General features: G+C 37.8%; 1 protein-coding gene across 5 annotated transcripts in view; it reads right to left on the bottom strand.

Moving 5' to 3' along the window:
• TOX3 (TOX high mobility group box family member 3) overlaps window positions 1-27,103 on the bottom strand; it is a 245,318-nt gene that overhangs the window by 5,533 nt on the left and 212,682 nt on the right. For 3 of the 5 annotated variants that reach the window (XM_046899430.1, NM_001277138.2, XM_046899431.1), the window contains 5 exons: window positions 21,400-21,465; window positions 17,244-17,495; window positions 3,474-3,743; window positions 1,912-2,139; window positions 654-734 (listed from right to left, as the gene is read on the bottom strand). In XM_046899430.1, coding sequence (XP_046755386.1) covers window positions 654-734; window positions 1,912-2,139; window positions 3,474-3,743; window positions 17,244-17,495; window positions 21,400-21,465 — 897 coding nt within the window. Of the gene's footprint in view, window positions 1-653; window positions 735-1,911; window positions 2,140-3,473; window positions 3,744-17,243; window positions 17,499-21,399; window positions 21,466-27,103 lie in introns of all 5 variants that reach the window. The other 2 variants (XM_046899432.1, NM_001277137.2) reach the window with 1 other exon arrangement.

Here is a 27,103-nt window from a genome sequence, read left to right as displayed (position 1 = left end):
TGCTACCAGTTAAAAAGGTAAATTCTCAAATCTGAGAGCAGAGCTTTGTTTTCTTCACATGAGTTTCATACTAAGTAGGGATCCGCTCTAATACTTGGCATGGCTCACTGCCAGCTAGTCCATTTGTAAGTACTCTCCAAATTCAGAGCCACCACACACGTTTTTTCCCCCTCACCTGCAAGAAATACTTAAGTTTTGCCACACAATAACAGCTCTTCAAGCCCATGCAAAACAAGACTGTCTTTTGGGAAGAAGCACTCACGGAAAAGGAAAAAAAAAAAAAAAACAACCAACAGCAAAACCAAAAAACAATTCTGCAAATAGCTTGTAAATGTTAATGTCAAAAGGTCGGCATATTTTCATGACCGAATTTTCCTTCTGTAGTAGAGTGCATTATTTTGCTTCCCAAGATAATGGAAGATGTACGTTTACAAAGTTCTTGTTTGGTAATCATTACAGTGCCATTAAAGAGATGAAATTTCTTTGCAGAGGCCACACAGGGTTCAAGCAGCAGCACATCTTTTAGAATTGTATTACAGAAATCCTAGGATTCTACTTTTATTTTGCATTACAGCACACTCCTACCCCCGTATTTAAGAAAAAACATTGCCAAAAACAAACTTGCATTATATAAAAGGCATTATCAGGCTTACCTTGGAAACAAGGCTTGCTCTATAGGCTGCAAGTGCCTTTAGGTATTCTTTTTTGGCAGCTTCTGTTTTTCTTTTATATACCTATTGAAAGAGACCACAATTTCACCAACTTCAATTATTAAGAAGTTTTTGCCAGAATGCTCTCAGTATCCCTTGCAACAAAACCAAAAGCTCAGATCAAAAATCCGAAAACACTTTTACTTCATGACGGCTTTTTCTTCCCTAGAAGTTTTAAATATTCCTGCAGGTGGCCACAGACTTTCAGGTCCACTTGCTGGAATGTCACCACAACGTTAAGTCCATTTGTCATATAGAAAAAAACCTGCTAGAGCAGCCAACTGTTTGACAAGACCAGTTATGCACACTTCATCTTCCTAGGAAATGATATTTTACTGACACTATTTCAGGTGCTGAAAAGTATCAGAAGTAGTATAAAGCAGTCAAAAAAAAAAAAAAAAAAAAAAAGGAAAATGTGGTTCACAGAGTTTTGACAATTCACTTTCCCCAAAGTCAGTATTAGAGAATCCCATAGAGCTTCAGTAGAACAGTCAAACAAAAAGTGAATCAATCTGTATTTCTAATCAGCACTACATTTAAAGTTCATCCTTAAATCATGATCATCGTCTGCTAGATATCATCATCTGTCAGACTGATTAGTATGACTGGGAGCTGCACGGAGTATCAACAGGCAAAGAGCCCCAAAGGATTTTTTTCCAATCTATGTGTATAGCAAGAAGAATAACCCTCAAGGAAGAACAAAACTCATCATTCTGTACCAATTTTGAGTTGGAGATAACATTTCACACACAACATTGTAATGAGGCACAGAGGATTGGCTTCAAAGGTTTGAAATCAACACGCTTTGTAACAAATTCATAAGGCAGATCAAAGGAAATGGTAAATGTGCTGTACCTTCCCCTTTTCTATTCTAATTTCCGATTAATAGGAAATAAGAGCTTTGAAATGGGAATCATCAAAAGGTGGTCTTAAACAAGACTCCAGGACAGTATCACTTGAGCTTTTTACAAACTGCCCTTTAAAATTTAAAGACAAATGCAGTCACTGAATATGATCTACTGAGTCTTATAACAAAATGCTTTTTAGATGCCAGATCTTCAGCAAGTTCAAAAATCAATGCAGCTCTGCAGAGCAAGAGGTCTACATCAGCAAGCAGAGTACTCAGCTCCGAGATGGGAGGATTTTTTACAAGCAACAACTATTTTACTTCTTGTGAGACATCCCTTAATCCATTTTTTACCTGTTTTTGTTCTTCTCCTAAGCTGTCCCACATAGACGCCACTATTTTTGAAACCTCTCCAAACGTAGCATTCGGGTTCTGCCCTTTAATTGCAGCTTGCGTATCCCTGAAGAAGAGGGCATAAGCTGACACTGGCTTTTGTGGCTCGTTGGGATCTTTCTTTTTCTTCTTCTTTGGAGTTTTCGGCTTCTTGCCAGAATCTGGGGCAGCTCTTTTTTCTCCAGTAGCCTAAGAAACAGTAGTAACAGGAACAGTCCACATACATATGAAATGGAAGTCAGAGGAATTCTGAATAATTATTGTCAGTCTGGCTTACTAATAAATGGATAAAAATTCCTGTGTAGGCGGCATTTTGGACAGTCACGTTGTGTGGGTCTTTCTCCCACCAAACAGCACTTATTCTCAGTCATTCTCATCAGAACCACCGTAACTAAATACCAAAATTATTATCACTCGCTGTAAGCATGGATCAGAATTGTTCCTTAGAAGCTTGACCTCAAAAAGTGCACCATAACTAATTTTGATTTAATATATACATATGTATGTATTGAACCTATAGTGTACTTTGAGTAGGTGATCTATGTTTTTCCATTAAAATGCAATTTTGGCAGTAGAGACTCAAAAGACAAGAGCTTGGAGGCACTTCCTGATTCCCAGACTTAGGCTGTCAGCTTAGACATGGGTCAGAGGTTAAAAAACCTTACCCTTTAGGCAAGAAGCAATAGCAGTTCTGCAGTACCTATTGAGGTCCACTGAATCACCCCTGTGCTCACCACTCTCTTCCAAGATTCCTTGCATGGGATCTGGTGCCCATGCAGCAGCATCCCCATACCTATGTCTCCTCCCACCTCAGGAAGGAGAAACCTTTAGAGCAGCGCTTCAAGGATGGCCAGTACCCCCTGTTCTCATGTGCTCCTTATGCCCCATACCCTCCTTCTTCTGGTCTACGCATAGACTGTGGCAGCAAGAGGATAGTGTGGCTCCAACTACATCTCTATTCTCATTGTTTAACTTTGATATTTTAAGAATCCTGAATGGAATCTTCTTTCCATATACACAATTTCCATTAAGCCAATGAGAAAATCCTTCATCGAGCATTCTGAATTAGCCCTGTATATGTAGTGCTATAATATTTTCCTTTTGTAACAGGTTAATTTAAAGCAAACCGTAAATTAAGTAAGCTTTCAGACAGAAGAAAGTTTATTTTATTTCTGTCTAAATGCATCTATATTTTAAATGACTCCAGAGAATATCAAAACAAAAAAATCCCAAAGTTGAAGAGTAAAGAGATTCACCAGATCTATGAAATCTAAAATGAACTATGAATGTATTCAATTGAAAATTTATGGACGGATATGTATATTCTAACATCTATTTTGATGGACGTATCATGAAAGCTTCCTAAGTCAGAAGCTAAACGGTAAATAAATGACATAAGCTCACCGTATGTTAAAGCTTACATATTTTGTATGATCACTTGGCAGCTGAGACAATATTGCCACATTAATGAAAATACAGTATATAGCCATGTAAATCTTATTGCAACGCATGGAATAACTTACTCTATTTGATTCATCTGCATCTTCTTCATTTATCGAGCTGGAGGGGGAAGGAGTGGCTGATTTACTGGCAGGAGGGGAGGGAGAAGTGTGTGGCAAGTTGGTGCCTCCCAGATTTAGCCCCAGCTGTGCACTTAGCTGGGACTGGTTAATGGTGGTGAGCTGAGAGGGAGTCATGATTCCTGAGTGAGCAGCATCTGTCATGTGGACAATGGATCTCATAATCAAAGAGTGGTCTTGGCGATACTGCGAAACTTGGGTGTGACTCTGATCCTAAAAGAGAGTGAAACATTATGTAGTCATTAGCAGTGACCATAAAACATTAGCAAATCATTTTCACTGACTCACAGAACTGACATTGACAACTTCCATTTTGTTTGGTTTCTTTTCAACAGATCAATAAACCAAATGCAGCAACAGTTACATTACTTACCTCAGACTTTGCTTCTCCCTTTGCTGGATTTTCTTGGATAATAAAAATTTTTATTTCCCTATTTTTTTTTCTCTTGATGCTGTGCAAATACCCACATAAACAACTGGCTGACTGATGACACAGGGAAAACATTGCAACAGAATAGAGACAAACTGCTGTCAAATGCAGAAAGCAAACAAAATGGGGAGGGAGTGGAGAGAGAAAAAGCATCTTCCTCTGACATTCAATTATTCATAGCTGTTACCAGTAACAGTAGTAGGTATAAAACAACACTCTTTAAAATAACTTCTAAATCCCCTTCAGACAAAGAACGTTGCCCTGCCACATCTCAAGTGCAGACACAGCAGCACTCTGGAGAACCGTTCAAGTAATCCTAATCACTCCTAAAAACCCCTTTTTGCCAGCACCACACAAAAGTATACATTTTTATCTTTAATCCAACAATCAAACACATGTGGAAGTAGCACACTATGCACCGATCACCCACTTTATTTTCTTGTACTTCATGCCTCAGAAACTCAAGTGCTTGCATGTTTTTGTCTCTGTTGTTTCTTGAGGGCTAAAACTAAGTCATCTTCTCCATCTGCACAACACTTATCACAGTTGTAAACAAAACAAAGTCAGACCCCAAAGGTAGAAGTCAACTGGAATCTGACTATGAACAACTTGGTTTTGTTATTTTTAACCACACACAGATCAATAGACACATTTAAACAGAAAAGAAGATTTTTCAACCAGCCAGTAAGTGGGGAGAATAATTAGCTCACAAATTGATTGAGCAACTTGGCCAATCTATACCCGTTGTTCAAACAGTCAGAACCATGGGAAATGCAATAGATTTTGAAAACTTTTGTTATTAATAACCCACATTGCAATCAGCATCAGGTACAATGATCCTTAGTGAAATACCACAGAAGAGAACTGCAATGCCGGAAGTCCAGCATGGGGCCCACCTGACCTCCACGAGGCATTGTGACTTTTCCAGTGCACTCAGATTTTATTTGGAGTGCTCAAAAACCTGCATCAGCATTGAGGTTTGTCCTGAGTGACTTTGTTCTTGCTCCTGCCCCAGCAGAGGCAGTGGGCTCAGTGCTCCTGAACACCTCCTAGCCTGGTCCAGTGCAGCAGCACAGAGATGCAATGCACTTGTAAAGGAAGATGCATGCCCTGCCTCATCCACATATTGTCGTCCCTAGGTCCTGTACAGATGAAGTTAACTGTACATGCTCATGATCCAGGTACTATACTGGGTCTCATCCTCATTTTCCCCTGCCTGCCAAGACGTTGCCAGCACAGTTCATCATCGATACTGCACCACATCACTATTCCTACTTTAGAGGCTTTTAATATTTTCAGCAAAGGAGCACAGTTCCTTGGAGATGAATGCCTGTGCCAAAAGTGAAGCACTGATACAGAAAGATCAAAACATCAGACTTACTGGCTGAAATACCCACTTGCTTCAGGGCACCTTTCTGTGAAAATTTACTACTGTTAACTAGAGGGTCATTTTGATTCAAAATTGTATTGGCAGCGGCATCTGGAAGTCATTCAAAGTCTTTTTAAAAGGATATCACTTTCTGCATATTAGCCCATTCCTTTCCAGTTTACAGACATTGCTTTATTGCATTAAGAAAAATGTGTTGTTAAAGCAAAGGTCGAGATCATCAGAATTACCTTCTCTCATAAAAACCAACTTCAATATTTTGCATGCAGCTCTTTCATAGTGGTGTTCTGTGCCTAAAAGGCCTTTGCTCTCTATTGTTACACAAAACGGGCCTTTTTGGCCTTTACACCAAGGCAACAAAATATGACGACACAGGTTACAAGCGATTTACTCCAAGTCTTGTCATTTTGGTTGCATCTATGATTTTATTGAGACTAAATTCTCTTGACTTGTACTGACCCAGAATCTAATTTTATACACAAGCCCATGAATTCTTAACTGCCCCTTCTGAGACAATCTGATGCTTCTGTGTTTGTTTTGTTTAATTCCTGTTTTTCTTTTCTATTTCTTTTCCTAATTTGTAAGCTACTTCTAAAATCTTTAAAAACTTTGCTAAAGACTAGAAATAGAAACAACAGTATTTTGTAAATGACTATCTAGCACCACACAGTTAAACCTATTATATATATATATAATATATTTCATATATTATATTTCATATATATTATTATTCATATATATATGAATATATATAGATATATATTATAAATTTCATATTATATATATGAAAAAAATAATATCATTTCCAATCTCTTCTCATTTACACCTATGTGTATATTATAAATATTAACAATCTGTTTTCTGCATTTTTAATTAAAGTTATTTGGTTAATCATATATTTAAAAAAAAATCACGATGAAAATAATAGAAATTTTGTTTTTATTTTGTGGCTTGGTGGTGTGGGCCTCTATAGACCCCTGGAACCTACAAAAGAGCTTTTAGACAAGGAAGAACAAGTCATTCCTGTTTGTACTGAGGTTTGGTGCCTAGCAAGAAGCCAGGGGAGATAGTCAATAGTAACACTGAGGTTCATAGCATTTGTATAGAAACACTGAGTCAGCAAAATCTATCTAAAGAGGAATATATAATCAAGTAACCCAGTTTTCCGTCAATTTTCTCAACCCTTATTTTTCTCTTCTATTACAACCAGTATTGAAGCAAAAGGATCAGCATTTCATTATTCATGAAATGTTTAGCAAAGAAATGTTTAACACCAAAAACATGCCAGGGGTGCAAGTGGAAGTACAATTGCACTAAAGCATCTGCGAGACACCCTAATTACATTACCGTGTGAAAATTGAAAACTGAAAAGGCAAAGCTTGTGCATTCAAAATAATCCACCAAGAATGTTGTGAACATTTTAGAGAATATCGCATGCTCATTTCTTACATAAGCTTAACTAGAAGTAGAAGGGATATGTAAGTATTATATGCATTTAGGATTCGTAGCATAATGCAGAAATGACAGATCAGTGTTTAAAAAAATTCATGAGCTTCTTGAGTGAACAGAACCAAGTGTTGAGTGAGCTTGATCAGCTTTATTGTTTTGAACTGAAGTTAGGCAAAACTTGGCGGTGTTCACATAAAGCCAAGTAAATATTCAACGTCTCGTTTACTCAGCTTAACAACCAAATAAAGACATAATGTGTGAAAAGGAACACAAAAGAAATTACTTTTGTGATTCCAATGACAATTTCAGATCTCTGCTGTAATCCTACATGAGTGAGACTATACGTAGGTATATCAATCTTTTCTGTCATACCTGCATAGATCCAATAGCAGCCATTGTGAAAACTTGCAACATATGTCACATGGCACATGCAAAGTACGTAGCCTATTTTATTTTGATTAGTAGAAGTATTACGTTTTCAAAGTTTGATAGAAATCAGTTGCTCAGCAGCCAATGGAAAGCAAACAGAACAATGGGATTAAAAAAAAAAAAATGAACTCCAACACTTTAATCTATACTGTGTACACTATTACAGGTGTTTTGCAACAATCCAACCAAAGAGATACATACCATTGAGTACTAGGGTAAATTATGGCAATAAAAGATCATTCTTCTGATACAAAGTCATTAGGCACTCAGTAGGTAATACAGCTAGTGCTTATTTTGATAAACAAACAGTAGCCAGCCATGACCTCTAGAGATATCCTAACTTCCACCTGGCAATTTGAGTATCATTTACAGACAATATTAGAGCATTTTGAGCAATACTGAAGATTAAAATCAAAGCCTACAATATTCAATCATGTAAACAAGCATCACCTCCACTAAGACTTTTTCTAGCTGCATCAGGATTGAGCCCATGGAAGTGCATACAGGAAGACACAAGTCTAGGATCTGACCCTATACTATTGCTTGAACCATTTTTTAACGGACATGGTTAAGACTGTGGTAAATCTGCCAAGAAAAAGAACTATGCAAAAGCTAACATTTATGTTTATGCTCACTGTGCCCTGGTTTTGGAAGTTGACTTAAAACATTATGTATTCTTTTGCCTCAGGAATTTGTCACTGTCAGTGTAACATAAGCTGATGTAATATTTTAAAGGATAAATTCAAGTTGAAGCAAATGCACTGCAATATGAAGAGTGGAATCCTCAGTTGTCCCTGTCTGTAAATTACTCCTGTTACTTATGGGCAAGTCAGCATATCTCCAGAAGAAATCCTCAATACTCTTTTCCACCGCAAGCAAGTAAAATAGAGATAAAAGAATCCATTAATCTAAATTTTTAGAAGATTGGAATTCACTGCCAATCAAAACAAATCAAACTAACAGGATGCTTTTCTCTGTCAGAGATTAAATCCTTACTTAATAGAATATAAAATAGTTGCACTTGGTACTGCCACCGCTGAAGAAACATCCTACCTCTCCTCTTTTCAGCTGCTGCAATCAGTAATGATCTGTCAAACCAGAGTTATCAGGAGATTCTCTACAAGCAGCAGCTTCTTTTCTCTAGCATTGAGAAAACTCCCATGTTTTCTCCCATGCCTCTGTAGTAAAGTAAACCTTACCTAATTTAATTCCCATATAAAGGCTACAACAACAATCAGTACATGTCAGTTCAGAAAAAAAAATGTCTGCAGATGGATCTAAAAGATTGGTCGGTGACAGAAGGCTTATGCACATTCTGCTGCCTGAAAGACATGAAGAGTAAGCAATCTCCCAGCATTGCGTGCTTCCCTAGTCCCAATACATCAGAAATTTTTGTTTTCCATTCACACAGAAAAAGCACAAAGCCAAGAGAAGGGATATGAAGAAAGAAAAAGGAACAACACAAAGGTCCGCTGATTTATTCCTCAAAACTGAGCAACTATCTCCTTTTCTTTTGACAGTCTCAGATGTCTGTAGAAATTCATCTTTCTAGAAATCCATCTCTTACTATAGGACAGAATCGGATACCACCTCCAAATTAATTTATCATGTGTTTTCTGATCTATCATCCCCTAATTTTGCACCCCTCCAAGCTTCTCTTTCAGGTCTGACCTGTGGCCAGGTTTGCAGAGACCCATCTCAGGGCCACAATTTGTTCCAGCTGTGAGAGAAATGAGTCACAAGTTCAAGTCATTTCTTCCACGGACAACACCTGGGGAGCAGCAGTAGGAGCACACTTTGGTCAGCACCACAGAGATGTGGTGGATGCCCAGGGATCCACCATGCTAACGCTGCCTCTGGGCCTCTGCAGGCACCAACAACCAGACCAAGAGATAGAAGATTTTTCTCTGAAGTGCTCCAGTAGGTCATCCAACCAGCCTAGCGTGGAGCCTTTATGGTATAGGAACCTTGTTCTTAACTATTTACTTTCCTGTCAAACTGCACCTGTCTGAAAGGCCCAGCACATTCCTCTTGCCATCCCCAAGGTGTATGAAGGTGCCAGGCCTCTTGTTGGCCTCAGCTGCACACTAAGTCTTCTGCTCTGTAACTGCCTCTGCTCATGCAGATGGACACCATCATGGGCTTTCTGTAGCCCAGAACCATCCACAATGTCCACTACTGATGATTTAGCATCTTCTAATTCACAACTTGTTTACCATTTAAGTTTTAAACTATCTTGCAGACACTTTTAAAAACAGCTACGCCACTCATTTTCCTCCTAAAACCTACCATGCTTTAAACAGTACTGAAACACACTTCTTTTGGACAAGGGATCCAACAGCATGCTCTCAATATGTGTAACTCAGATCACAGATCTGAGCTCTGATCTGATCAGTATGTTGGCACGAGAAGCTTCTATCCAAATTAGCAGTACAAGCTTAGATCTGCTCTGTTTGCAAACAGAGAAGGCACATTGCAAACAAACACCAGGTAGTTCAAATGAAGCTGCACAGTGTCAAATAAGTGCTGTTAGCAGTTTTGTTACAACCTCTGCAACTCCAGGTGCTTCAGCTTCCAAATCAAAGGCAGACTTCAAAGGTCCTTATTATGCAGCATGCAACATGGAGAGAGACTGCAAGAAAGCATGACAACCAACAGACATTACCAGAGGTAACACAAATTGTGTGGGGAACTTCGCAGGGGGGGAACAGAGTTGGGTGTAACATGGCATTTGTTTGTCGAACAATTGCTGTAAGCAGTGGTAGCTATGTACTGGGGTGTTTTGCTTTTGTCTTTGCGAATTTGTTGACTTCTGTTCAGGTTTTTTTTTTCCTCTTAAAGCAAATCATAAAAGTAGGTTTCATTATCTTTCATCTTACCAGAATCAAACTCTTTTTTTCAGCTACCTGGCAACACAGAATAATTTAAAACTCTACAGATACTTTGTATTTCTCTATAGCTTGAGAATTCAAGGTGGAAGCTGAGCATTGGGTCAGCTGCCCAAGAGAAAACATGGTGGTAAGAGCCGAGAACAGGAGGAATTTCAAAGGGAGTTTTCAGCTGACCCAACTGTGAGGGTGGGTGGACCCAACAAAGCTTCTGTCTACGTAAAACACACACATACCAGCTTCAGTGTCTGCCTCATCCGGCTGACATGACAAAGCAGATATAACTGTTTGCACACACAGGAATTTTAAATGCTGGAGGCAGAATAGATCAAAGCCATGGCCTAGGCTTAATGTTCAGATGATGTCCACAATCATTTGTGTCCACAGACCTTCTGAGTCCACTTCTTAGAGTTATCACAGGCTCAGCTTCTGCTCCAGTTCCTGACAGCACCCTGGCGAGCATAGCATCTTCCATGTACTCATATGGTACCTCCCAATATCTTCTGCAGTTGATAGATCTTGATGTAGGCATTATTAATATATAACAGTCACAGTCTTTCTGTCCCTGTATTCATGTATTTTTTCTTTCTCCGTGTGGAAGTCCTTCACATATCTGTGTAGGTAATAACCTATTTGCAAGATTATTGTTTTCTCCTAGCACCAACAATACATGCTATTCAGATAGGTGTCTTCATCAACAGCTGCCATTGTTTCCTACGGCCAGGTCCACTGTTGTGGTTACCAGGACATGGAAATAGTTCATGCTGACCAATAGACTATGAATAAAGATTCAGTTAAAGATTCTGTTCTGCTCTGAATTACCAACTGCAAGAATAGAGTGCAAGAATACGTTTCCTTCTCCAACCATAACAGCTCATTAACAGATGGCCTATTGTCTCCCCATCAATGAGAAAGGAGAGAAGAGCAAGAAGAGCACGTCTCACAGAGCAGTGACTATATTATCCACTCTGAGCATTACAATGTCATTGAGGACATAAGAATCTAACACACTATTAAAAACTCTATTATTCAGTATACCATCAGGCTACACTGCTTTCATATCACATTGAAGTAGTAGTTTCTGTACAGAAGCCACTGCTGCCTCTGGCCTGTAGGGCCGCCAGCCCACTGCCCATTCCCCCCTGGGGCCATATGAAGTGGACACATACACACTCTCTGAAACTAAAAATGTACAACTACACTATTAGATATAAAACATTTAACCATGCATAAAATAAATAAATAAGTAAATAAATGAATAAGGACTTGAAAGCCCATCAGCAATGCCCACAGCTCAGATCTGCAGCAGAAACAAGCCTGTCCCAGTGCCCGCCTGACAACAGGCACCAAGCTGCAAAATCCTAAATGAATCCTAAAGGTCCAATTTCACAAAGCATCAGCCACCACTTGAAAGGTTCTATATTTGACCAAATGTCACTGATTAGAACCATAAGAACATTACTTCATTTGTGTTTACTTAGTTTTGAGATTATTTTTTTCCTGTTACCACAAATTATTAACAACAGTGATGGTAACAGCTGCCATTTACAATGGGAATGTCCAGTGCAAACCAGATTAACATTGTTGATACGAAATTTGAGTTTAGTAGTCCACCCTTTTTCAAAGAAAAATACAGATAAGAATACTGTGAAGATAATCCCTCTTTCTAGTAAGAATAGCTGCTATTCCTATAAATGAATAATTTTAACCTTTCAAAATTAGTTGTATGTTTTGTATTAAAGATGACAATAAACATGTTCATAACAATAACAAGGGCTTGTTTTAATAGACTGTTCCAGGCGTTAAACACACTAATGACCCATGAAACAACTGCTTCATCAGCAACACATTAAACAATGTTGTTATAACACTGTATTAATTGAAAACCTACTCCATACTCTCTAAATATAAGATTACAGATGGAATATCAAAAGAGAGATTTACAAAGTAGTTTCTCTGTAAAGGGAAATTAAACATAAATTAGAGGCATGCAGGTGAGTAGAGAAATAGCTGTCTTGTGCCAATTCTAAAGTATCTCCTTTAAGCTTTTATTCTTACCATATTCTGTTAAACTGTTCATTGAAAAGTTAAATTAGTAATTAGGGAATAAATTCAGATTTGGACCTTGACATAGTAGGCACCACTATTTTGAAACACGGATAGTATTTCTGCTGTATGTAGCCCTCAATAAGCTAACATTTGCAACTCTGATCTTTATAGCCACATCATTGAGCTGTTTATTTAAAAAGACTACTTAAAATAAAAACAATAGGCACCATCACGTCCTCAGCTTAGCACAGTGCCACTCCTGAGTTGTCATGTAATTAATGATGAGCTTATTCCACCATGAATTACTTTTATCTGTGCAGAATCCTGAATGCTCTTAAAGCATTGCAACAATTATAAAATATAAACAGGCTCAAATCTTCATCAAATAGGAGCATTTTATCTAGCAGCGTAAGTAATGGAGGGAGTAAAATACGTAAAGTTATCAGTCTGTTTTTGTAACATCTGTACTTTTATGAATAAAAGAAAAAAATCAGACTGAAAAGAGACAATTATTTTACTGTCTGTTTCTTAGATATCAGAAAGAGAATTTTGAAATTCATCAAAGCTAACCTTCTGTTATGTACAACAGGCTAAGCTGAAAAGAATGTTAACAAGTTCAATTTTCATTCAATCAGCACTACTGCTCTCTGAAATGTTTCATTGCAGGAAAGAAATAAAAATAATCTATATGGTAATTATGAGGATGAATCCCCCAGTAACTTTCAGCTACATGAAAGGTCAGTTCTATTCAAGATATTTTATCAGTCCCCTGCACATACTCCTGTCCTGTCATTTTAAATCTGAACAGCATTTTATTTTCCCATTTACAGCTACCTGCAGAATTAAGTACTTAAGCCAAATAAGAAAAAAAAAAAAAAAAAAAAGGAAAAAAAAAAGAAATGTTGAATGCTGGCAAAGGCTATAATAGCATGGAGATAAATCGTTCAGCTGCTCTCTCTCAAGCCTCTGGGGCTGCAGATTTTTCTTCTCCTGGTGCACTGTGGGTATTCAAAACTTGTTCAACATGATTTCATTTCATTTCAGGCACTGCCTGAGAAAACTAAATTACAGAATCAATCATACAGAAGGTCAGAGTGAGACTTCATTACAAGTATTGCATGCTTGCATGAATATCTTTCATTTATGACTGACCCAATATGTCACAATAGCTGTCTAGTAAAAATAATCCACTTTCTGAAATTGATGTACTACTGATGTCAATGCTACTCAGCAGGCTGGGCAGATTATAGAGAGGTGTTAAAAAAAGGAACCCTCAGGAGCACAAGTTGTAGTTTTATAGAATTGCCACAGTTTGCAGATTAAAGTATTTTTTTTTCCATGGTCAGCTCAAGAGAAAACAGAGCATTAATATAAAATACCAGGGGTTGATTTTTGATGAGGCTATTGCTTTTGATTTCTACTTTCTATTCAAGTATTTATAGGGATAATATTTGCATCACATAAATCCATGTGTTCTTTGGAGTCAGATGTACTTCAGCGCTTTGTTTTTCAGTAATTCATTTTGGAGTATAGGGATTTTATTTGTATACTTTTAAAATACAAAACTTAATGCCCACTGCCTTCATTTTACCTCCCTTTTTTGTTGCTTTTTTTCTGTTTTTAAATGTAGGAAAATGCCACTAAGTAAGATAAATGTTTTGTGTTTGCTGCCAATAATAATGAAGTTAATCAGCATTATGACAAAATGTCACTCCTTACTATAAATCAGCTCCCGTGTATCAGAACTTCCCTGCTCTTAATAGTATGGGCAATTGCTAATTCATCAATACAAGCTTTTAATAATTGCTAAGCCACATTTTTTTCTGTGAACAAATATCTGTCTTGAACTGTGAATGAATTTTTCAATATAATACTGAACAAAGAATATGATAAAGAGAATTATTTCCTTTTGTTTTTTTTTTTTTCTCCTTTAGTCTGCTTTCCTGTGGGAAATATGTGAGATACTTGCAGAAGTATTATGAAGTAGCTAGCCAACTCCATACCCTAAGGGAGACATAGGAAAACCTTGACATAACCTATTTTTAACCATGCCTCTGGTGATTCTGCATTCAAGTTTATAGGTGAACATGTCAGGTAGTACATAGCAAAAAGCCAAAGACACACAGTATTAATCATAATTCTGTCCGAGCCCATTTTATTTTTTCAACATTTGTGATTTAAAATCTCATGACATTTCTTGAAGGTGAAATTCTTCTACCGGACTTCTCAACAGTGTAGGACTACATTTATCTAAATTAAATATTGCTTACAGTAAAGCTCTCTAATGCTTCACAAGATAACCAATAAACTCGGTGCAGTTGCATTAAAATAATTCAAGTTTGTATTCAGCTAAAGAAGCTTTAGTGATTAGCAATACATTATTAATACAGCCTTTAAATAAGACTATCCGAGTATCGCTGGATAAGAACATTGTTCTGCAAGTGTATACGAACATCATAATTATTTTACAGCCCCATCCTTAGTTCTTTCAGATATAGTAAATTCAATTGACCATGAAATGAAATTTCATAGTCAGAATGCCTCCTTTACATTTTTTTTTTTATTGCTGTAATAAAGTTTTTATAGCTCCAAGGCAAGGTAATTCATGAAATGTCTAATTTAAAGATGAATTCTAATATTATTAATAAATATTTACCAGTTTAATAAAGTGCACATTTTTCACATTAAACATGATACACAGTTTTCATTTTCTATTTTTGAAATATAGATCAATGGCTGGAAAATCTGAGTACTGAGAAGCATTATGTGAGTTCAGAGGAAAACTACACAAGGACTCTGTCAGTATTTTTATATTTCCTGATGTTACCCAGCATTTACGAGCAGAGGAGAAAAAAGATTACTGACTACAATGTGGTGGTGGGGGTCATTCCATCTCACAGTATCACACAAATCAAGCAGTTGTCGGGAAATGCCTGACACACGACCCTCTCCACATTGCTCCTCTGTATCAAATCCCACAATTCTTCATCAGCCCTCTGTGACAAAACTACACACAAGTCCCAGAACACAGCTTTGAAATGGCAGTCACCCTAGAAAATACCACCAGATTATGGTACATGAAAGCAGGAGCTCCTCTAGGTCTTCTCTCCAATCAGTGTGGGAACAAATCCTTACCATTGGAGGCAATGTAAACCTTTACTCATGGAAGAATGGCGTTCAATGGAAGCATGCAAACAAAAAGAACACTCTGTGTCAGGTTGCAAACCACTTGATAACACTGAAGGGACTTGTGCATGTAACACGAGACTGATCTAGCTTATGGCATTTATTACATATTCCTGAGCAAATTTTTTTTTGATCCAGTCTACACACACTCCATTGCTTCAGTTTCCAGGTGTAACATGCTTGACTCTAAGCTTTTATTATTTTTTTCTGTCTTTGGCACTCAACAAATAACCCAGCAGGTCCAGGGCATACAAAAGCCCATGCACAAAGAGATCTGAAAAGTATCATATCCTTCGTGACCTGTTTCAGGCAGGCCCTGCTTTGTGTCTGCAGACTTACTGGACTCAACTCTGTATTTCCTAAACACTGAGCAGCTTGAGCTTCTTTCTCTATTAGTGGTAGCTATTCTTCATTACCTCAAAGAAACATTAAAATTAGCAATGAAACAAGAAGCCTGAAGAATTCCAGATAAATTTTCTGTGTGATAATTTGTAATTCTTTAATTAATTGTCACTCACCAGAATAATACAAAGAAAAAAAGATTTACATGAAATTATAACATGACAACACAATGACCCTTATTAAAGTCCAGCAGCAAATCTGTATTTTCACTTCATCAGGTTTAGAAAAAGGTCTATGAAACAGCTAATCAGAATAACTACTGTTGATGTAAAATATCCATTCAAGCAAATCATTCACCCTGGCTTTAATATCCAACACAGAAACTCATTCTAACAGTAACCACTGAGTTTAAAATGCTAAATATGATAAGCTGACTCACAGCTATGTCTCATCCCAGGGAGTAAGAGTGTTACTGCTCAAAGCTTAAGAAACCCGGGCAGGGAGACCCTCGAAAGCCAAAAGGGGAATGTACCAATGGAACCTCCCTCCATGATCACAGCCATAGAGTATGGGTAGATTCTGGAGAAGTCTTCATACATCTTCACTTTTTATTCTTCTAATGACCAGGACTGATCACTGGAATTAGCCAAGCAGACCCATCTCGCAGCTCTATCCTTGGCAAGACCATTCTGCCCCTTTCTGGAGGGCTCCAGAACAGTCCAGGAACATAGAAATCAGCTCAGCCTGCCCACAGTCTCTGATCAACAAGAGCACTGGGTAGAAGAAAGTCTTTTCATGGCTCTGTATTTCTGAGTGTGATTCAAGTAATGCATCCCTACAGGAATTGTAAAAAAATAAATTTCCATTTATAACTATTTAGCCCATGGAGTATAGAGAAAATAGGGAAATATACATAGATATTACTGGTGGCATACTGTGCCTAGCTTTCTCAGCTACTCTCAACAGTGTGCTTTCAGAATATCCTGAAGGCTGTGAAGTGCGAGTCCTACACCTGAAATGTAGAGAAGCAATTCCTTCTCGTGCTGTAGTACGTTCTGGCCAACACAATGGTCTTTCAACACATTATGCCAATTATCAACTGTATAACAAATTCTTGAAAAGTAGCAGCAGAGAGGTACACGATGCCAATAGATATGGGCTTCTCAAAATTAAAATTCTATGTTTATAAAGCCTGAGTGCTTTTTTACAAGAGATCTGTTTACACACAGTATAGCATTGTGCTGTACATTAACAACCATGTTTATCTTCCTGAATCCACCAATAGTAAACCTTTAAACATTTGCCAACTGCCTTAGGGAACTGAATAATAGCATATCATTGTTCGCTGTGCAACACTGACAACATGTGTCATCATTCATACAGAATACGCCTGCACAGAATGCAGAACATCGGCAAACGCTTGGTTGGACCACAATACCAAGAAATCACACATATCTTCGGAGAGGTCAATTAAAACTAATACATGATGCAAAGCTACATTATCATGCTTTGACAGACAAGATTTTGCAACTGAAATGCAGAAGTGAACCTACCATGTGCAATCCATTGCTGTGGATGACACCATCTTGCTCCATGAGATTTCTGGATATAGTAATGGAGGGGAGATCCAAGCTCTGAGGGGGAAACTGGGGTGTAAATTCATTTCCTTGCGCTGGCAGCTGGTCGCCAAGGCCCTGAAAGGGCAGCAGGATGTCTGCCATCCCCAGTGCAGGGTCTGACTCGGGCGGGGGTGTGATAGGTGGGATTTCAAACTCCTCATCCCCCAGGCTCGGCGTGTGGAATGTCTGCTAGAAAAGGACAGGACAAGGCAAACACATTAGAGCACGCTGTTCTTTGCAGCCACATTTGACCAGTCATTCAAGTCTTGTTTTGCACTCAAATGCAAACTCTATTCATAATTTAAAAAAAAAAAAAAAAGAAAAAAAAAGTTTCATATACTAAAGGGGTTTGTGGATCATTCTGATTAAGGATTTAGGTCTAATTATCATATGGCTTTAATAGAGTATCAGTATTAACAGTTTTTTAATGCGTGCTTAATTAGCAACATCTGTCTTTGTTGTTAGTCTGAGTATCAGCTACACTGGATTTGGCTGTATAACAAATTGCCACTTTATTGATATGTTAGTGAAATAGCACAAACAGCTTATATTGTTCTCATGCTTCATAAAATACCGACAATTTTGTAGCACACACACAACATTAATTCAGAACCGACCATGCCACATCTTTTGTCTCCTTTTTACCTTCTTCATAAATATGAAATACAATAATTCTGGTCCTTATTTCTTCTTCATCCCATAAGTGCAATGCATCCGTCTACACACGAGTTTTGCAATTTGGAAGAGAGCAATGTACAAAACAGCGCGGGTGATTACCGCAGCTTTGTAAAGCCAGCCAGCTTTGTTTAAACAGTAGGTTTGTTGCAAACCAAACACCTGTTAAGATGCCTTTAGCAAAACATTTACTGCCAGTTATCTTCAGTGTCTGTGCGTGTTTGTACACGTGCATGTGTATGTCGTAGACGATCTTTATTCAAGCAGAGCCTGTATCTGGCTTCAACATTGCTGACTTTTATTTGGGAAACAAATGAGCTATGCTTATTCAAATTTCTTGTGAGTTAAATGAACTTTCATATATTATTTCAGGTCCACTGCTACTCAATAATAGAAATCCAGTGCTTGAAATTAGGCCATTTTAAATGGACCCAAATCAGGACTGTCTTGATCAAACTGGGCAGTTGGCAATCCTAAAATAGGCACTCTGTCTTGTTCTGGACATGCAACGCTGCTCTGGGATTTGTTTGTTTGTATTAGTTCAGGATTCTAGATGAGAGGGGGGAAATTGTTTTATGTATTATTTACATTGTTTGAAAGAGTGACTTAATGCCAGATAATTTAAAAATGATATGTTCAGTGAAAGATCTCATTAACTGCCGCAAATTGTCATCCTTCAAACTGTTAATGATGATATAAATTAATAACCGCTTGAGAGAAGATGGAAACCGAAACACAAGAAAAACCTTTGCTTGCATATAGAACCTGTCAGCTGTCATTATTGGTCTCGCACCAGAAATGATGAGGTCTCAGACTGCTGCGGTCTGCAGTACCGTCAGCCTGCTGAGATGCGAGCGCAATGCTGCAACTTAATTCTGGACATGAAGGCTGGGCCTGGATGTTTGACTCCGCCGTATCACAAAAGGTGTGAATTTTTCTCCCTGTAGATCCCTTAGTCCACAAACACAAAGGATGGATTGGCCACGAGAAGTGGTTGGCTAATGAACATAACCCTATGGCTGCATTTGCAGTTATTTTGGCACTAATGTGGTCTAGTAACAGATGCAACTGTAATTTGTGACTCATTTGCTACCCCATTACTGCTTAATGAAATCTAACATATCACATTAACAATACGGATAAACACTCATTCTTGATATGTGGCATTTGGCTGTTTTCATTACCACTGTAATTAACACTTGAAATATTATTTCAATAAATATTTAAGGTGCTTTAAAATGGGTCGTGGCAATCATGACATAGAGACAGAAAACATAAAGCAAATGTGAAGCTTCTTAGCCTGAATGTGCTCTAGGATTACACTCTTAAGGCATTATTTACAGGAATAAAATGGGCTTCTAGCTTAGCAGTGCTCATGCCCAAAATGCTAGTGAGAAATCTACAGTCACGTTAATGTAAAAACACTATAATTAAATCCATTGTAATACAGTAATTGCAAAGTCAGTCTCATGCTTTAATGCAAGTGCTAGCACTTAATGATATTTTCATTCCTTGTTCAAGCAAAAGGGTTCAGTGAAATCAGTATTATAGTGCATTTGAACCTTCCTTTACTTGTCGTATTTATGAGATAGTAGTAATTAAAAGAATTGGATCCTCTTTCCTCATCTAGTAGAATAAATCTAGGACATCTGTGTAAATATATAACACAGCCAGACAATAATACTCTATTTTACATAGAGAAACAATGTTGATCTTAATAGTCACAGCTTACTATAAATGGGAAAGTGAATTGATGAATGCCATAACAATTTCTAAATGTAAATTTAATTCTCACAGTATAACCTTTCCAGGTGTGTGTGTATCCTTCTGAAAAACATATCAAGGACCTAAGAATGAAGATGAAATAGATGTAATCTAAGAAGAAAGCGTGCCCCTTAGTGAAGAAGTCTTAAATTCAAATCACTGGGCCGTTCAGACCGCAGAAGGGTTCTGCATAGCACACAAGCCAGGATTTCAGAAAAGTGCTGTTATGCCCAGAAGACGGTCTACCGTTTGTGAGATTCATCTTACCAATCACTATTTTTTTTAAGTTATTAACTTTTCAAATATTTATATCTTACACACTTTATAAAAACACACACAGACACAAAAACTGTGTGCATGGTTAAATGCCATCTGTACTGAAATGTTCAAAACATTTGTTCCTTTTGATAAAAATGCAAATCTGGAGAACTGTTGTATCAACATATAACAGCCAATGTCTGACACGGTGAATTATCACAGCTGGAATTAAATTGTCTCTGAACAGCTGCTGGCAGCAGAGCTTTCATCAATGTTTGATTCAAATGTAGGAAAGAAATTCTACAGAAAGAAACATCATGTTGTCATTACAGATGGGGTTTGTGTTCATTATCACAAATAACACTGGAGCTAGTGCCAAACAATATTCCCTTATCTAAGCAGTCTTGCTGGGTAAAAAGAGATGGTGACCATTGTATAAGTGATTCATAAAATAAGACTCTTAATTCCAACCTTCATATTTAGCGTTACACTCTTCTATTTATTTTCTCCGAGATCACTTTTTTTTTTTTCTTTTTTCTTTTTTCTTTTTTTAATATTCTGAGAATACCTGCAACTGAATTACCACTTACAGCAGGTGAAGTCAGTGCTGCCCAGGTTTTAACCTTTTCTTATGTCTGGAAGATCATTTATGGGATACACGCTATATAAACACAGAGTTCTTTACATGGTCACACGGACTACGAGGCAGTGCCTCCTGCACTTTTCATCCTTGCACTCTCTTTGGAATAAGAGATGCTGATTTTTAGCGACGAGCAAAAGTGTTTCTGTCTGGAGCTGGGGTCAAAATTAGGGTGTTGATAGACTATGAGCTGGCTGGAAGGGACCCTCCTGTAATAACAAATGCACGCAGGCCACAGCTGCCATGCCTTCCTCCCATCTCCCATCCAAAACCACTGAACACACACAGCTCCCAGCCCAGGCAGACCCCCAGCTCAGCCCAGGTTTGTTCCCAGCCCTGTTTCCTCGTGCAGCATGCAGCCTTCAGGAACAAAGTTATGTTTGCTCTTCTAACTTAGCTGACTATTAAGAACCCAAATTAAAATATTTGTATCCATAGCAGAAATTAGCACATTAGCTAGGATTGCCTGTTACTAAGCTTGTTTATTTGTTTCCTTCTGTTTATGATTTTTTTCGTACATAAAGCAGATTTGTTTCTATTGACATGCTATGTAAGTAACAGCCTTATGGACAGCTAAATTGACTAGTAATGAAGAGCTGTCAGGTTATTTTCTTTCTCATTAAAGTCTTTATTTTGTGCTCCATAAAACACACAGAAATTCAGCCCTTCACTCTTCACCCATTCACAGTCTGTTAAATTATCTAAGCAAACAGTAGAATATAAGCATAGATAAAAGAAAAGAGAAACATCTACCTCATTTGCAGCAAGAAATGCATTATTTGCCTCTGCCATGTTCATGTAGTTGTTATTGTTTCCAAACTGAAAGAAAAATAAATATTTGGATTTTAATGCATGCCACCATAAACTTTCATCTTCCAGCATGGAAGAAGTGTTAAAATACAAAAACACAAGGCAAACAGATAAGATGTGATTTTGCAGATGTCCTTTGAAGTCAGAATCAGATTCCACGTAACAGTGTTGTGATTATTACAGTCTCTGCATCCCCAGGCCGAATGTACAGAAGATCTCCAAGCACATTTCTTCAACTTTCTGTGTATCAAGGCCACCCCACAGACCTGGAAGTCAAGTGCTCATTACTAATGGATGATTCCCCAGGAAAATAAAAAAATAAATAAATAAAATGGAAAAAAAAACAATCCAACCCAAAACTGCTACGCTTCTCCTGATGTACATAATTATACTTTGCAGATGACCCTGATCTGGAGGACAGCTGTAGCTAGAAGTAGATGCTATATTAAAAGAGATGAAGGTAAGAAGGGGAAGAAAGAGCATCTGCAATGTTGCTTTTAAAATCTCATTCTTTCTACAAAACTAAAAAGCCAAACAATCCCCCTTTGTCCATCACTCACTCCAGTTGAGCTCTCACTCCCAGGGAACCTTGAAGGCCAGAAGACTTCACCCCTCAGAGGGACTGCATTGTGCTGAGACCCCAAGATGTGCTCAAGGAGTGCTTTACTAATGCAGTGCAGCTCCCACGGGGGTGAGCAGGAAAGACTCAACAGATGCCATCAAGCCATTTCAACCCAATGTTGAAGTACGAACATTTGTGGCTAAACTTAAGTACTATTTCTTCTATAGACTAAGCACAGAAAGGAAGAGACTATCAGCATTTGGCTAATTGGCACTGAGCATGCCTTATTCTCATAAAAGGCACTTCCAAAAGGCAGGCAGGTGTCTGGAGTATTTGCTTTGAGGAACAGACACCATGCATGCCACACAGCTGCCATGTAAAACACTAAATCATAAGCTTCCACATGTTCAAGTTTCTAGTCTTGGACACAGTGCACATTGCAGAGGAGGTCCCAGCAAAAGCAAAGCATCATCACCACGATGCCCAGCCCTGCTGTGCTGACCCTGGGTCCACACACAGCACCTCCTTATGCTCCTGTTTGTGACTTCTGCAAAGCGACTTTTCCCACCAGGCTTTTGTTTTGTCTTGCCAGAGAAAACAAAACAAAGCAAAAATCATATCTCTCCCCAACCAAAACCAAACAACAACAATCCATTGTAGCCAATGCCACAAGCACAAGCCCTACAGGTGCATGACAGAGGGTAGCTGTAAACCTGCAGAGACTGCTTTTCCTTCCAAGCAACAAGCCCCATAGTGCTCCCAGAGCAGAAGAACCTGTCCTGAAAGGAAAACAACTTTGCTCCAACTCAATTCACTACTGCAATTTTTAGTGGGGAAATCCTTCCAACTCTGACTCCTTGCAGCTCCTGCAGCATCCAAGAGCAGAGGGGGACCATAGAATGACTCTTTCAAGAGCGTTTCTTTCCCAGAAAAATCCAAAATTCATTTCACAAGATAAAACCAAAAGTCAAATGAAAAAAATAAAAAAAATAATCAAAAACCACAAAGAAGATGAGGAAACTAGAAGGACAGGATGAAAAAAGGTGCTCAGAAAAAGGAAGATGGAGACAAAGAACTGGAGCCCCATGCATCTTGTGAAACTACTGAGTTCTGGTCAACAAAACAGATTGAGATATAAAATATTCCTTACTTCATAGTACTTATAATGCTGAATATTTCAACTTGTATCACGTTAAGAAACAGAGACGTTTAGACATTATGTAAGCTGCTTCAAAGCTATTTAAACTCTGCTTTCCTCAGCTACACAGGTACTCAAACAATATCATTCACTTTTAAATCTCAGGTGTCATTCGGGAGGGAATTAAAAAAATTCAAGTTACTGCTTTGGCATAGAAAGATACATGCATGGATTTAGGGCACCGAGACTGCAGCTCAATACCAAGATCAACAAGATAGACAGGTGTTTTTCATATCAGGTAGAGACAAACTAAGAAGGTTTTACATGAAAAATACCTCAAATGGTCCCAATAGAGCTGTTGTTTCCACAGCAAAATAATAATGATAATAATAATAATAATAATAATAATATCAGTTTTTCAAACTGTACCTAAATGCGAAGGTAAAACAGACTTATATAATTGCAACACTGGATAAATATATGGGAACAAACCCAATCCTATTTCCATGAGCTTAGAGAGTCCTAGGGCCTCCAAAGCCTCAAGTGAGAATGCAGTTGAATTTTACCTTGAAGAATACAATTCTACATTATTTTGATCAACATGCATTCCTCACATCAGAGCTACTGCTGGTTTGGATGCCAAGCATTATTTCTCCTTTTTGTTTTATAAAAATAATGCATAGGAGAAAGTAAAAGCACACTATTCCATTTTATTAAGACTGAGGGAGTAAATGATATAATGAGGACAGTCAGAGCTAGAATTTGCAGCTACGTGGCCCTGTGGCTCTTATGAAGATACAATATTTAGGACTCTATGGTATATGGCTCAGGCACTGATGTCAGAACCTGACACATTTAAGCTTTTGTTAATATGGATAAAACAACACTGAAAACCTTTTTTTTTCTCTCTGAATTAGAAATCCATTTAAGGCACACAGCAATTATCAGTGAGTATTTCTAAGATTAACATTCCTTATTATCTAATGGTACCTATAACAACAAAAGAAAATAAAATGGTTATTATCTTAAGGACCTAAACAATTCAAAAAACAAATTAAGCTTAGAGTGAAATAAGAACTGGGTTAGAAATCCTCTTCTGAACAGTTAGTCTGCGAATGTAATTACTGAAGAAACTACAGCTAATCAGCTGTGAATTGTATCCATTAATTAGTATTTGCCCTGGAGAAATGAGAAAAATCAGTAACAATGTTAACACTGCAATGCACAGATGAGTACTGAAACACAGGGCCCTCAGCGTTTAGTCAAGCAGGTGGCTCCAATGGTCCAAGTAATTTAAAAAGCTCTCACCTGAAGTGCAGAGCTGGAATTACAAAGCACTTCTTGCATATCTTTGTATCTATATAAGGCTATAATTAATGGCTTTTAATTTAGAAACGCTTTGTGATCAGTGGGGAACAGTTATAAATCATTCTAAATAGAACAAGGGGTTCTTGTCTATTTTAGTAAAATAATTTGGGAAAGATGTTTTCTGTAAAATGACTCTTGTTGCAATCAATGCTTTTCTCCTTTAGTTTCCGAAGGATCACTTGCCCAGACCCCTGATAAACATGACAGGGCATTCCTCCACTTGACAGCAGGCATTCAAATTAAAGGGTCAGATCCGGCAATTTTGTCTGCCCAGGTACAGCCCTGTGGTGTCCCACCTCCACCTCCTGTATTTCCCTGGGTCAGAGCAAGACTGAGATGCAGCACTTAGTTCAGCTATCTTTTTGTTTCATGCTGGCTTTGTGATGCTTTGCAAATGAGTTAGCCATAGCTATGAGCAAGGTTTTGCATAAACTTTTAGCACCTAAATATCTCAGAGCACTCAGTTCTGTAACTACAAAAGAATGGGAACTTTCCAGCTTCCTTTGTTAACACCAGTGTTTTTTGTTTGTTTGTTGTTGTTTTGTTTTGTTGTTTGTTTGTTTTTTAACAAAAATAGTTTGGGCCTTTCAAGCAGCATCTGCAATGTCAATCAAAGCAGAGGCAAAGCAGGCTACTACTTGTTTCCTTTGATTCTAGGAACTCAACAAACTCCATCTTAAGTTTCAAGAAACATTAAGCCCGAGTGTCATATCTTATTGCCACAGCAAATCAATGGAAACCATCCATACACATATGCTGATTTTACAGAACGGACTGCAAACAAACAAAACCTCTTCTGAACTTGCTGTGAAACACAGCTTTCATTCTTCATGCAAATTATTACATGAAAAGTATGACAGTTCAGTTCTCTACTCTTCTGCTACAAGGGCCCTTGAAGTGGCCCTGCTGAGCTCCACAAGCAGAGAAGGATGCTGTCGGGAGACTGGGTGTTTGCTTACTAACACCTTGCAGAAAGAATGTCAAGAAAACTAATTGTTTCTAAAACAGTTCATTGATGCTCTTCTCTTAGCCCTGACGACTCAACCCGAAGCCCAATGTGTAGGCTTAATGCTCTTTTATAGGAAGGGTGTGTATGTGTGATGCCAAGACAGTTCATACCCTCTATCTCTCCCCAATGCATGCCCTAGGAAAGTCCAAATCAACTCCTGCCTAGGCTTCAAAAACTGTACCATTGCACCACTTCTGCAAACTACATATTTTCAAAGACCAAACCTACGCCAGACGTTACAGTAACTGTGAATCAAAGGATTAGCCCCCTGTAATCAAAACATGATGCTGCTTGCGTTTCCAAGCCACCCTGTGTAGCTACCAGAGCTTAAAAATTGTTGGGTTCTAAAAGCACCAAAACAAACAAATTCACATGAATCAAGGAACTGATGTCTCAAGAAAGAAGTGCAGTATGATTGGCTTCATTAAATAAATCTTGACAGCTGGGGACAATAATCAGTCACTAAATAGCCATGGAGTCTGAATTCCTAAAACCACAACAACAAAAAACAACCACAAAAACTTCAGAAAAATCCCAAAAGATTAAATATGGACCACTCTTTGAGTTCTTTTGCAACTCTGATGAGTCAAAAGCCACAACAAGAAATAAGCAGAATAAACATTTACGTCATGAAAACATAATATGCAGAAGAAGTATAAAGACTAATTGTTATTAGTTATGAAGTTGTTCTGGACACAATATAATTTTGAACCTATAAATTGAATGGGAACTTTGCTACTGATTTTAATTGAAGTATTTTATTAGAACTCTGTATATTTCTATCTTTAAATCAACCTAATTGTGATGCAACTCTAATCTGAAAAGCATTAGAGCTCATATCCACTATTCACTGGCAAAACAAGGGTAATTGGAGACGTATTTAAGGAACATAAAATTAGGCATACAGCTACCCAGATTTTTCTCTGAGCATTTCAATGGAACAAACAAGAATTTTTATAAAACTGGTATTTTATGCTAAAGAGTAAAATGAGATTCATCAGGCAACCACATTAGGTTTTTTAAATAACTCCTTTAATTATAATGCTGGTTAATTTAACAATGCAAGAAAAAAAAGAAAGCATTGGATAGATTATTTTCCCAGCAGAGAATAAAACCATGGAATGTGAATAAATGTTCCAAATGAAAAAATCAATCAAAACATATATAGAAAAAAATGAAGAACGTTTTGTCATCTTCTCAGAACATACCAAGAAACTGATAAGCTATTTGGCTTAAACAGAATGATTGCAATTCTGTACTCAAAGATTACATATCATTAATCTGAGAATAAATAAAAGATTTATTGGAAATGACTACAGAATTCTCCTCTCCCTCCTCATGACTCTAAGAGTCCTTTCACAATTATTGGTTAATTTTTCATCAAAGCATACATTTTAAGTTTCTCAGCTCAGATACGCAGTAGTATCTTCAGACAAGAACTCTGACTGGCTTGACGCTGAACTCCTGCTTGCAAACTAGAGCTGAGTTAGTTATGTCAGACCGTTACCAGTGTACGTGTTTTAGATAACTGCATACCCACCAAATTCTATCATTTCTAATGTCAATTTAC

The sequence above is a fragment of the Gallus gallus genome, chromosome 11 (genome assembly GCF_016699485.2).
Source record: "Gallus gallus isolate bGalGal1 chromosome 11, bGalGal1.mat.broiler.GRCg7b, whole genome shotgun sequence".
Classification (NCBI taxonomy): Eukaryota; Metazoa; Chordata; class Aves; order Galliformes; family Phasianidae; genus Gallus; species Gallus gallus.
The sequence above is the reverse complement of the archived record's forward strand: the minus strand, read 5'-3'. Positions and strand labels throughout refer to the sequence as shown.